The sequence below is a fragment of the Rana temporaria genome, unplaced genomic scaffold (assembly GCF_905171775.1).
Source record: "Rana temporaria unplaced genomic scaffold, aRanTem1.1, whole genome shotgun sequence".
NCBI lineage: Eukaryota > Metazoa > Chordata > Amphibia > Anura > Ranidae > Rana > Rana temporaria.
Window position 1 is genome coordinate 22,501 of NW_024404727.1, and position 13,320 is coordinate 35,820.

At 48.9% G+C, this 13,320-nt stretch overlaps 2 protein-coding genes across 2 annotated transcripts in view; one reads left to right on the top strand and one right to left on the bottom strand.

Moving 5' to 3' along the window:
- Nucleotides 1–790, top strand: part of LOC120923258 (putative cleavage and polyadenylation specificity factor subunit 4-like protein) — a gene marked incomplete at its 5' end in the record, with an annotated part of 22,726 nt that extends 21,936 nt beyond the window's left edge. Inside the window, 1 exon segment of the mRNA XM_040334928.1 lies at nucleotides 438–790. Within this exon segment, the coding sequence (XP_040190862.1) occupies nucleotides 438–506 (69 nt within the window). The 3' untranslated portion in view covers nucleotides 507–790.
- A 1,330-nt stretch (nucleotides 791–2,120) lies between these two features.
- On the bottom strand, nucleotides 2,121–11,951 carry LOC120923257. Its single transcript, XM_040334927.1, has 5 exons — nucleotides 11,858–11,951; nucleotides 8,174–9,871; nucleotides 6,267–6,413; nucleotides 4,693–4,809; nucleotides 2,121–2,439 (listed from the first exon to the last, which is right to left on the bottom strand). Exons 2-5 carry the CDS (start codon nucleotides 9,846–9,848, stop codon nucleotides 2,411–2,413), a joined length of 1,968 nt encoding a protein of 655 aa, XP_040190861.1. The 5' UTR covers nucleotides 9,849–9,871; nucleotides 11,858–11,951; the 3' UTR covers nucleotides 2,121–2,410.
- Between the last annotated feature and the right edge of the window lie 1,369 nt (nucleotides 11,952–13,320).

Below are 13,320 nucleotides of genomic sequence, written 5' to 3' on the forward strand. Positions count from 1 at the left end.
AGGGATGGTGGGAACCCCTCATAATGGGCACAGCGGGTGAACAGACCCGGGAACTCGGCACAGGGATGGTGGGGACCCCTCATAATGAGCACAGCGGGTGTACAGACCCGGGAACTCAGCACAGGGATGGTGGGAACCCCTCATAATGGGCACAGCGGGTGTACAGACCCGGGAACTCAGCACAGGGATGGTGGGAACCCCTCATAATGGGCACAGCGGGTGTACAGACCGGGAACTCGGCACAGGGATGGTGGGAACCCCTCATAATGGGCACAGCGGGTGTACAGACCCGGGAACTCAGCACAGGGATGGTGGGAACCCCTCATAATGGGCACAGCGAGTGTACAGATCCAGGAACTCAGCACAGGGATGGTGGGAACCCCTCATAATGGGCACAGGACCTGTTACCTTACTATGTCTTCTTTTGGGTTTTGTAGTGTGGCGATAAAGGTCACTATGCCAACAAGTGCCTCAAAGGTCGTTACGCCTTACTGATAAGGAAGTGAAGAGGTAACCCGGAATTCGCCAGTTCCGAATCCACCATTTGCTGACGGACTTCTCTCGTCTTTTTGGGGTAAAAAGGTAGCAGCACCGGAATGGACAGATCCATAGACACGTCACACCTGTATGGACACCAGAAACCAATCTGCACCCCTTATGTATGTATATTATCTCTTCTAAGCAGCCCGCTTCTCCAGTCTGAACCCCAAAACCAGGAGGAGGAGGAGGAGGAAGGACCGTCCAATCACAGATCACCAAATTCTATATCTTTATCAAAATAAATAATAATATGACATTATTTCAAGTCTTGTGTCTTATTGTGAGAATGTGAGAAAGGACGGCTACATAAATTATAATAAAATAAAGTTTTATTACAAATTTATTACAATAAAAGGTTGTTAAAACATAGAACAATATACGTCATATATTAATAAGCCAATGTGTCTTCGCTGAATGTTCCAAGAGGTCAACGCATTTCGCACAATCGCTTCCTCAGGACTTTAGTGTATCTCCACCTCCCGCGGTTCCAGCTATCCACTGCTGTACCAGATTGCCGATTTAACCCCCTCCCCCCCCCCCCCTTCAGACAGTAAAAGCCGATTCACGGGTCCGAGGTTTTGAAATCCCTGTGGCTCTCTCTCTCTCTTGCAGTACAGTCTAAATGGCTTGCTGACCAACCAGAAGCGGTCTAACCCATACTGTCAGCACTGCAAGAAGAGGAGAGACCGCCGCAGGGATTTCAAATCTCCGGACCTGTGAAGCAGCGGGGGGGGGGATTGGCAATCTAGTATAGCGGGGTACCAGGGAAGATGGGGAGGGGGACAATGGATGGCTGGGGGGGAGGCAGGAGGAGCCCAAGCCGCAGCCACTGATGTCCACAGTGGGACCGGGAGATGGTGGAACTCGTCATGCAGGGAGATTTCCCGCACCGCTCCTTTTACTATGACAATGTATGGGCTCAAATCGCACTGCAAAAGTATCGGTATTGGGGAGTTCTTGATCGAAACCTATTGGTAATCGTACTCACTGGTAAAAAAAAAAAAAAAAAAACTGTATGGTCCAACCCTAATTAAAGTGCAACAAAAGTTCCACTGTAAGAAACATTGACCAGGCAGGCTTTTATTTCAGAAGAGATCTGCCCTGCATTCTATGGTTCTATTGCGACCTGCCCTGTAGGACACCATGTACACCTGCCCTGTAGGGCTGGGTGGAGACCTGCCCTGTAGGGCTGGGTGGAGACCTGCCCTGTAGTGTTGGGTGGAGACCTGCCCTGTAGGGGGTACCATGGAGACCTGCCCTGTAGGGTTGGGTGGAGACCTGCCCTGTAGGGTTAGGTGGAGACCTGCCCTGTAGGGTTGGGTGGAGACCTGCCCTGTAGGTCTTGGATGGAGACCCGCCCTGTAGGTCTTGGATGGAGTCCCGCCCTGTAGGTCTTGGATGGAGACCCGCCCTGTAGGTCTTGGATGGAGTCCCGCCCTGTAGGTCTTGGATGGAGTCCCGCCCTGTAGGTCTTGGATGGAGACCCGCCCTGTAGGTCTTGGATGGAGTCCCGCCCTGTAGGTCTTGGATGGAGACCCGCCCTGTATGTCTTTAACCCGCCCTTTAAATAAAATAAAACATTTTGAGGAAAAAATAACTTTTATTAAATAACTGAGCATCAAACAGCAGTCCGCAAAACTATTATTGAGGAAACACTCAAACAAACAAAAAGGCACTTGAGGAACAGCCAATGAAAAATCAGGTTTCAATAACGGAAAGTCTCTGGAGCGCCAGGCTCAACTGTCACATCTGGACCGTCAAACGGGACCTCCGGAAGGAACTCGCACCACACGGCTCAGGCCTCGCTGTGGTTTTTGGCTTGCTGGTGACAATATGGAGTGTTTGGACCTTTCTCACTGGATGAAAAGTCTTAGTGGTATTTCCTCCAGCGATCCTGTCCTGAAAAAGAGAAGAACGTGCAGAGGAATATTAGCAAAGATACAAATTGGCCATCCATTACATTCACTACATGACCCCCCTCCAAAATGATGGAGTTCAGGGCCCGGATTCGCAAAGACTTACGACGGCGTAAGTCCGAATGCGGCGCCGTCGTATCTCTAAGCGTATTCTCAATCTGAGATACGCTTATCTGTTGCTAAGATACGACCGGCGTAAGTCTCCTACGCCGTCGTATCTTAGCTGCATATTTACGCTGGCCGCTAGGGGCGCGTACGTGGATTTTACGCCTTGGATATGCAAATGCCGTAGATACGCCGATTCGCGAACGTACGTACGCCCGTCGCAATTAGTTACGCCGTTTACGTAAGACATACGCCGGCGTAAAGATAAAGCTGCTCTCTAGGTGGCGCAGGCCATGCAAGGTATGGACGTCGGGAACAAGCCTATCTTTTTACGTCGTTTACGTAAGTGGTACGTGAATGGGGCTGGGCGTAGGTTACGTTCACGTCACAGGCATTGAGCCGGCGTATCTTTGGGCGTAAATTCGACGTGATACTGAGCATGCGCGCGCATGCGCCGTTCGTTCGGCCATGCATCTACATGGGGTCACGCTTAATTTAAATACAACACGACCACGACCTGCCTACTTTGAAATACGCGCGCTTACGCCCGCCCATTTACGCTACGCCGCCGTAACTTAGGACGCAAGTGCTTTGTGAATACTGCACTTGCCTCTCTAAGTTGCGGCGGCGTAGCGTAAATAAGATACGTTACGCCCACACAAAGTTACGCCACCCTACGTGAATCTGGGCCCAGGTGTCTCCAGTGAAGAGTCCTGGTAATACTCCATCATACAAAGACATTGTAGACAATTGTGCTCTTCCAGCCTTGTGGTAACAGTTTGGTGAAGACCCTTTTCTGTCCCCCCCCCCCCCCCCCCATGATGGTGCCCCTGTGGTTTTGGAATAGAATATCTATAAGCTTACAGTATATAGGTATGATGGTCAAGCGTTCACAAAGTTTTGGTCATAAGTGATAGATGTCCTCCAGCCAGGAAATAAGGCAGAGGTCTATCTGACTTGTTGCAGCTTCTAATGCACATGGTGAGAAGCTCACAGTGTGCAGTGAAAATAGGGGAAGCCGGTACACCTGTGTTAACCACTTAAGGACCGGACCAATATGCTGCCTAAAGACCCAAGGGGTTTTTACAATTCGGCACTGCGTCGCTTTAACAGACAATTGCGCGGTCGTGCGACGTGGCTCCCAAACAAAATTGGCGTCCTTTTTTCCCCCACAAATAGAGCTTTCTTTTGGTGGTATTTGATCACCTCTGCGGTTTTTATTTTTTGCGCTATAAACAAAAATAGAGCGACAATTTTGAAAAAACATTCAATATTTTTTACTTTTTGCTATAATAAATATCCCCCAAAAACATATATAACATTTTTTTTCCCTCAGTTTAGGCCGATACGTATTCTTCTACCTATTTTTGGTAAAAAAAAAAATCGCAATAATCGTTTATCGGTTGGTTTGCGCAAAATGTTATAGCGTTTACAAAATAGGGGATAGTTTTATTGCATTTTTATTATTTTTTTTACTACTAATGGCGGCGATCAGCGATTTTTTTCGTGACTGCGACATTATGGCGGACACTTCGGACAATTTTGACACATTTTTGGGACCATTGTCATTTTCACAGCAAAAAATGCATTTAAATTGCATTGTTTATTGTGAAAGTGACAGTTGCAGTTTGGGAGTTAACTACTAGGGGGCGCTGTAGGGGTTAGGAGTGTGTGTTTACAACTGTAGGGGGGTGTGGCTGTAGGACTGACATCATCGATCGAGTCTCCCTATAAAAGGGATCACACGATCGATACGCCGCCACAGTGAAGCACGGGGAAGCTGTGTTTACTTACGGCTCTCCCCGTTCTTCAGCTCCGGGGAGCGAACGCGACGGAGCGGCTATAAACGAATAGCCGCGCCGTCGTCCCGGATCGCTCCCTGCGGGAATCCGACCGCCGCATGTAGCGGGGGGGGGGTCCCGATCGGACCCCCAGACCCGCGGAAAGGCAGGGACGTACAGGTGCGCCAATGTGCCTGTACGTGCCATTCTGCCGACGTATATCTACATGCGGCGGTCGGGAAGCGGTTAATTTTGGCAGCAAATTCTATTTATTTTTTAGTCCCATTTTAGTCCACTAAAATCTCCAGTCTCAAACTGCCTCTGTTTTTCTGAATAAAGTGCGTTCTTACGTATGCGGCGATAGTTCCAGGAGTAGCTCAGGACGCAGTAGCCAGTGAGCAGCATCGCCAGGCCTCCTATCCCTCCTTTCCTCACATTGATGTATTTGTTGTAGTATCGAGTCCACGCTGCCGGAGACAGTAAAAACACATTAACCACAAGATCGGGTCTATTTCTAACATTTGTTGTTCACAAGTTTAAAATCTGTGTTTTTTTTTTTCTGGAAAATTACTTTGAAAGCCCCAAACACACACATTGGCCCAGATTCAGGTAGATCCGCGCAATATTTGCGTGGGCAAAGGGCAACGATTTTTGCTCTGCGCCCACGCAAATATTTTGATTTGCCCGCGATTCACGGAGCAGTAGCTCCGTAAATTGCGCGGGCGCTATGCTAATTAGCCCGGCGTAAGGGCGCCTAATGTAAATGCTCCCGCCGGGGGCGGGAATCATTTCAATTAGGCGCGCTCCCGCGCCGAGCGAACAGCGCATGCTCCGTCGGGAAACTTTCCCGACGTGCATTGCGGCAAATGACGTCGCAAGGACGTCATTTGCTTCTAAGTGAACGTGAATGGCGTCCAGCGCCATTCACGAATCACTTACGTAAACGACGTGAAATTTAAATTTCACGAGCGGGAAGGGCGGCTATACTTTAGCATTGGCTGCCCCTGCTATAGCAGGAGCAGCCTTGCGCTAAAGTCGCCGTACGGAAACTCCGTACCTTGCGTGCGCAGGGCCCGCGCAACTTTTGTGAATCGGTGGTAGTATGCAATTTGCATACTATACGCCGATCACAATGGCCGCGCCCCCTAGCGGCCAACGCAAGAATGCAGCCTGAGATATGAAGGCATAAGGAGGCTTATGTCTGTCATATCCTAGGCTGCAGTCCGCGTAGCGATGTTCCTGAATCAGGGGCATTCGCTACGCGGGAGCAAAACAGCTATTGCGCCGCGCAACAGCTTCTTGAATCTGGGCCATTATATATATATATATATATATCAGGGCTCGGCAAAATCCGGGCGCCCGATCGCAATTGCGACAAGAAATTGTGACCTGCCGCCCAATAAAACAGTAAAGCTCAATTTTTTCGTATAATGTGAAAGATGATGTTACATCAAGTAAATAGATACCTAACATGTCACGATTTATAATTGCACACACTCGTGGAATAGCGTCAATCGACGGTACTTAAAAATCTCTATAGGTGACGCTTTAAAAAAAAAAATTGCGGTTTCTTTGGCGCGTGAGCACGGAGGGATGGGGCACTTTTAAAAAAATATATATATATTTTTTTTTTACAGTCCCTTTAAAAAAATTATGATCATTTTTATTGCTGTCATTGCTTCCGGCTTTGTTCAGGTCCCCGGTCAGTCAGCGGACGTGCCGGCTGGTGGCTCGGATCTCCCGGTGGGACGGGAGACTTAGGCCGAGCGGCGGAAGGCAGCAGAGACCTGGTGGTGACAACAGTTTCACGAGATGGAAAGTCAGGGAGAATCTGAGAAAGGCAACACAAACATATATACTGTATATTTCTGTGTCTCGTTATCAGCCGATTCACTTGGATTTGGGGGGCCGTGTGTTTTCTCACCTTTGACCCCCAATTCAGGAATAGTATTCATGGAGAGTCTTTGGAGCGCCAGCCAGGAAGGCAGCTCACCGATCCTAACATTCATCAGCCGTCGCGACGTCAGCGGGACCTCCGGAATGGGCGGACGCTGTGTAGGCCTACAGGACTCTGAATAAAGAAAGTTCCCTTCAGTCACTCACACGACGGGGCTGCCGTAAAACAACTCGGTTCTCATTTATAAGTGATTGGTGTGAACTTACTTCAGCCTCCCAAGACCTCTTTCTCCCTTGCTTCGATTTTGCCCCTCCTCCAGCACCTCTCAAGACCTCCTGGCTCCTGCTCTCTTGCTTGGAATTTGCCCCTCCTCCCAAGACTTCCGGCTCTCTAGCCTTTGATTTTTCCCCTCCTCCCGGACCTCTCAAGGCTTCCTGTTCTCTAGCTTTTATTTTTCCCCTCCTCCAGCACCTCTTAAGTCCTCCTGCTCTCTAGCCTAAATTTTCCCCCTCCTCCGGGACCTCTCAAGACTTCCTGCTCTCTTGCCTCAATTTTGTCCCTCCTACCAAGACCTCCTGCTCTCTAGCTTCTATTTTTCCCCTCCTCCAGCATCTACCAAGGCTTCCTGCTCTATAGCTTAGATTTTGCCCCTCCTCCAGCACCTCTCAAGACCTCCGGGTCTCTAGCCTCGATTTTTTTCCCCTCCTCGCGGACCTCTCAAAGCTTCCTACTCTCTGGCTTTTATTTTTCCCCTCCTTCAGCACCTCTTTAGACCTCCTGCTCTATTGGTTAGATTTTGCCTCTTCTCCCAAGACTTTCTGCTCTCTAGCTTCAATTTCTCCCCTCCTCCAGGACCTCTCAAAGCTTCCTGCTCTCTAGCTTCGATTTTGCACCTCCTCCTGCGCCTCTCAAGACCTCCTGCTCTCTTGCTTCGATTTTGCCCCTCCTCCCAAGACTTTCTTCTCTCTAGCTTTGATTCTTCCCCTCCTCCAGCCCCTTTCAAAACCTCCCGTTTTCTTGCTTCGCCTTTTCCACTCCTCCTGCGCCTCTCAAGATTTGCTGCTCTCTAGCTTCGATTTTGCCCCTCCTCCAGAACCTCTCAAGACCTACTGCTCTCTTGCTTCGATTTTGCCCCTCCTCCAGAACCTCTCAAGACCTACTGCTCTCTTGCTTCGATTTTGCCCCTCCTCCAGCACCTCTCAAGACCTACTGCTCTCTTGCTTTGATTTTGCCCCTTCTCCTAAGCCTTCCTGCTCTATTCCTTCGATTTTGTCCCTTCTCTAGCACCTCTCAAGACTTCCTGCTCTCTAGCTACTATTTTGCCCCTCCTCCAGCACCTCTCAAGACTTCCTGCTCTCTAGCTTCTATTGTGCCCCTCCTCCAACACCTCTCAAGACTTCCTGCTCTCTAGCTTCTATTTTGCCCCTCCTCCTCCAGCACCTCCCAAAACTTCCTGCCCTCTTGCTTCAATTTTGCACCTCCTGCTGCACCTCTCAAGTCCTCCTTCTCTGTAGCTTTGATTTTGCCCATCCTCCAGCACCTCTCACGCCCTCTTGCTCTCTAGCTCCCTTGTCTTCTCCTCCCGTGCTTACCTTCCAGGACTTCTCCAGAGCCTCTCCCATCTTCTGGATCTTCCTACCCCAATCTGTCCAGCTATCTCCTACTCTGTCCACCTTTAGGTGACCCCTGAAAATGAATTTCTTCAGAGAAGCCTATTCCCCACCTAACAACTGAACTTTTACTTTCTCCATTAACTCATTCAAACGTAGTTATTGCCAATGGTATCACTCCCCGCTCCCTTTTAGATTGCAAGCTTCTATGAGTGGGGGCCTCCTAACCCCATTGCCTTGAGTTGTATAGTAATTGTACTGTTAAGTTTTATTGTAAAAGGGTGCACAAGCTGTTGCCACTATGTAAATCTAATAATACATTACCTGGGTCAAAAGGTCCCGGAGCTATGGACTTTCCCATTCTCCCTCTGGAACTCTTTAAATCTATTTGTTCAGGAACAATTTTCAGCTGGATGTAATTGGAGTGCAGTTCTGGAATCCACTGCAGACCCAAAGAGCAATTTCTTGATAACGGATCTCTGACCGGCAGGGCAGTCTTGGTCTCGTTGGCTGGGGTCAGGTCTAGTTGGCCCTCTAAAGACTTCTCCATGCTCTTTAATGCGTCAGATTCATGAGTCTGCAGTTGGCGAGATATATGTGGTAATTGTACATGATCACCGTGCCTTGGAAACTCACTATGAGGTCTGTGAGAGGAGAAAACCATGGTTGATGGCAGAAAAGAAGAATTTGGCTCAGAAGGCAGCTTAAGTTTCTGGAAAAGGCTCTCATTAAAAGGCTGTGCCTTTTTTGTCGTTTCCATGGTGTCATCTCCTTCCTTATTTAGGTATTGCTCTTTGGCTTCCACCAATAAAGATTTCTTAGAAACTTCTTCATATAAAGGTGACTTAATGCCAATGTTTGCCGTTTTCTCTAAGGCACCTCTAAAATCTCCCTTGTAGTTTGGCCAAGTAAAGTTGTTCTCTGAGGCCTTCAAGAATTTGGAGCCTCCTGGCAAGGCTTGAAGAGCTGATGTTTGAGGTGGTGTGACTGCTACATGAAGGGGGTCTGTTGGTGCCAATGAACTGGCCTCCTTCGGGTTCTGCAAAACTTTATTTTTTAAGCATTGCTCTTTGGCTTCCTCCAATAAAGCTTTCTTGGAAACGTCTTCATATACAGTTGACTTGACACCATCGCTTCTCGATTTCCTTATGGCACCTCTAAAATCTGCCTCGCGGTGGGGCCAAGTCCAGTTGTCCTCTGAGGCCTTCAAGAATTTGGAGCCTCCTGGCAAGGCTTGAGGCGGTGTGACTGCTACATGAAGGGGGTCTGCTGGTGCCAATGAACTGGCCTCCTTCGGGTTCTGCAAAATGTTCTTCTTTAAGTTTTGCTCTTTTGCTTCCACCAATAAAGCTTTCTTGGAAACTTCTTCATATACAGTTGACTTGACATCATCGCTTCTCGATTTCCCTATGTCAACTCTAAAATCTGCCTCGGGGTTTGGCCAAGTCCAGTTGTCCTCTGAGGCCTTCAAGAATTCGGGGCCTCCTGGCAAGGCTTGAACAGCTGATGTTTGAGGTGGTGTGACTGCTACATGAGGGGGGTCTGTTGGTGCCAATGAACTGGCCACCTTCGGGTTCTGCAAAACTTTATTTTTTATGCATTGCTCTTTGGTTTCCTCCAATAAAGCTTTCTTGGAAACTTTCTCATATACAGTTGACTTGACACCAGCGCTTCTCGATTTCCCCTTGGCACCTCTAAAATCTGCCTCGCGGTCGGGCCAAGTCCAGTTGTCCTCTGAGGCCTTCAAGAATTTGGAGCCTCCTGGCAAGGCTTGAGGCGGTGTGACTGCTACATGAAGGGGGTCTGCTGGTGCCAATGAACTGGCCTCCTTCGGGTTCTGCAAAATTTTCTTCTTTAAGTTTTGCTCTTTTGCTTCCACCAATAAAGTTTTCTTCTTCCCCGTTTTTGGACTTTTCTTTGCCTGCTCGGTTGCCTTACAGTGCGGTAAATGGGTCTTTAGCCTTTTGAAGGCCTTCCCGCAGAATGGACAGGTTTCCATGCCAGGTGGTGGATCTTTCACTTCTAAAAAAAAAAAAAAAAAAAAAGGGCAAGAAATACATTTCAACCACAGTGATCACATAGACCAGGGTACTTCAAACTACGGCCTTCCAGTTGTTTAGGAACTAAAATTCCCATCATGCCTAGTCATGTCTGTGAATGTCAGAGTTTTACAATGCCTCATGGGATGTGTAGTCCTGCAACAGCTGGAGGGCCGTAGTTTGAGGATCCTTGACATAGACTCTACAACAGTAGAGCATCCAATAAAATATACAGATGCAGTGCATCTCCCCAATCAACACGGACTATTTTTAATCCTTATGCTGCTAGCATTAGTAAATAGATAGGAAGTCAGATTATATTTACTTACTTTTTTACATTTCTTCAGTTACTTCCTGGTTTATGGCCTAGGCCAAAATTATGTCATATGTCTTCATGAGAGGAGGGAGTTTCTCAACTAAGCACACCCTCCTGGCTGCATGGCTGAGCTAAGGGCAGATGGATTCCAGGAAGTGCGTGAATCACCTGCGCTTACTCAAGATAGCCACGACTATAAATGCTATTACTATTTTACACACACACACACATATATATATATATATATTACAATAGATATTATTATACACATATATAACTAGGGTTGTCCCGATACCGATACTAGTATCGGTATCGATTCAGAGTATTTGCGGGAGTACTCGTAATCCCGCAAATACCCCCGATGCCTAAATAGAATACTTGCCCCCCCCCCCGCGCCGCTACGCCGCATCTCCGCTGCCGCCTGGGTAATACAAGCGGGGAACATTACTGCTTTCATTTGAATAGCTGTAGTGTTTCCCGCCGCGTATAGACACTCCCCCTTGCTCGGGTGAACTGTCCAATCCCGAGCAAGGGGGAGTGTCTATACGCAGCGCGGCGCGAAAGACTACAGCTATTCAAATGAAAGCTGTAATGTTCCCCGCTTGTATTAACCAAGCGGCGGCGCGGCAGCATGTAGGTAAGGGGGACATGGCTGCATATATGTGGGGGACATGGCTGCATATGGGGGGACATGGCTGCATATGTGGGGGGACATGGCTGCATATGTGGGGGGACATGGCTGCATATGGGGGGGACATGGCTGCATATGGGGGGGACATGGCTGCATATGTGGGGGGACATGGCTGCATATGTGGGGGGACATGGCTGCATATGTGGGGGGACATGGCTGCATATGTGGGGGGACATGGCTGCATATGTGAGGGGACATGGCTGCATATGGGGGGACATGGCTGCATATGTGAGGGGACATGGCTGCATTTGTGGGGGGACATGGCTGGATATATGGGGGGACATGGCTGCATATGGGGGGACATGGCTGGATATATGGGGGGACATGGCTGCATATGGGGGGACATGGCTGGATATGGGGGGGACATGGCTGGATATGGGGGGACATGGCTAGATATATGGGGGGGACATGGCTGGATATATGGGGGGGACATGGCTGGATATATGGGGGGGACATGGCTGCATTTGGGGACACATTTTAAAAAAAGTATCGGTATTGGCGAGTACTTGAAAAAAAGTATCGGTACTTGTACTCGGTCCTAAAAAAGTGGTATCGGGACAACCCTATATATAACAATAATGGTATTATTATTACCATTGAAATTGTTTTCATATTATATAAATGTTTTTATATATATAAAAAATAGTAATAGTTATATATACAATTTTTAAATAATAATAATGGTAGGGCTAGAATCATACATCAAATATATTATAAATAATGTAAAGTTATGTAAATGTAATAGTATTTGTTGTCTCATTTAACCCCCGAGTTCTGCGCATGCGCAGATCGTCGGAGGCGTTATCGGATCGGGATGCATTTTTTGACAGAACACTCGATATAAACTAGCATTCCCATGTCCTCACTCCCTACTAATTCTTTTGTGTAGTTTGTCTTCTTCTGCTAAGCACAAATAAAGTTATTGTAAATCCTAATGACATGACTCCGCCCACGTGACTCACTCTCAGCCCCTCCAGGCTCAGTCTCTCTCCCTCTGATGAAGACTTCTCCACCTGCAGCCCGCAGCCATGCTTCTCCCGTGACGTCACCGGAAGCGTTAGCTCTAGACACGCCTGTGACGAGCTGCGATTGGCTGGCTGCGTCTGGTGGGGCGGATAGAAGCTTTCCGCCATGTTGGAAGAGGTATAGAGCGTGACTTTCCTGTGCTGTTCTGTTATTTATAATATAAGAACGTGAAAAGGTCGGGCGATACAACTCACCGCCGTCTTTGGTGAGAAGTTGATTTAATATGGAGAGTAGAAAGAGACGTGGCGGAGAAATTGACGTTTGTATAGAGATGAAGAAATAGAACGTCACTATGACGTCAGGTATTCTGTCACCACAGAGATCTTACACTGTGCTCCACTTTTGAAACCTAGATAGCTTTCTTGAATATAGTTACCCAACCAAAAAAATGGCGCCTGTGGAGCGCACAAGTCACGCCGAAGTAATGGCGGCGCCCTGTGTCGGCGACGTTTGTCAGGCGGCGCTGCTATTGGCTGTCTCAATCTGAGGCTGAATGTGGCGTATGGGAAGCAGAGCTGACGCAAGTCACTCAGACACGAAGTTTTTACTGACGATAAGGAATAGAAGACCGCTTTCATAACAGGTACTCGGCCCTCACAAAGATCCGAATCCGTCCTCCACATGAGTAAATCTATGTCTAGTCGTTTTATCTAACCAACGAAATGGCGACCCCCGCGGTGCGCCTGACTGACCAGCAAGATGGCGGCGCCCGTCTCCGGCGACGTTTCCCAGGCGGCGCTGCTATTGGCTCCCGGCTCCCCCCGGTGGTGAGCTAGCAGAGCGCTGCGGCGTCACCCGGGCCTGTATCCGGCCAGAGCCTCGGTCTGGGAGGTGATAGAGCCCAGCGGGGCTGCAGGGTGTGTGGGATGAGGAGCTGGGCGAGAAGAGGCCGGGGCCGCAGCCTCAGACAGACTCAGGAGGTGAGTGAGGGAGGGAGGTAGGTGATGGTGGGCGGAGACAAAAGTCAGGTAAGTACCGGGGGGCGGGCACTGCGCGGACCTCTCTATGGAGGATTACAGTGAGTACATAGGGAGGCTGTCTGTGAGTGAGGGACTACAAGGCCCAGCAGGAGTGCAGTGAGCCTGAGCATCCGGGTATGTGTGGAGACTGACGGGGGAACTACAAGGCCCAGCAGGAGTGCAGTGAGCCTGAACATCCGGGTATGTGTGGAGACTGACGGGGGAACTACAAGGCCCAGCAGGAGTGCAGTGAGCCTGAGCAACCCTGTATATAGGGAGGAATTCTGTGTGTGAGGCACTACAAGGCCCAGCAGGAGTGCAGTGATCCGCAACACCCCTGTACTGTATATAGGGAGGCTTTCTATGGCTGAGGAACTGCAAGGCCCATCAGGAGTGCAGTGAGCCTGAGCAACCCTGTATATAGGGAGGCGGTCTGTGAC

Bases quoted from the DNA above. Each gene is read 5' to 3' on its own strand.
- LOC120923257 (XM_040334927.1), bottom strand. From the start codon at position 9,848: ATGGAAACCTGTCCATTCTGCGGGAAGGCCTTCAAAAGGCTAAAGACC. The intron at 4,810-6,266 runs GTGAGAAAACAC...TGTCTCCGGCAG, and splicing joins TCCTGAATTGGGGGTCAAAG to CGTGGACTCGATACTACAAC. The intron at 2,440-4,692 runs GTAAGAACGCAC...TCTCTTTTTCAG, and splicing joins CTGGAACTATCGCCGCATAC to GACAGGATCGCTGGAGGAAA.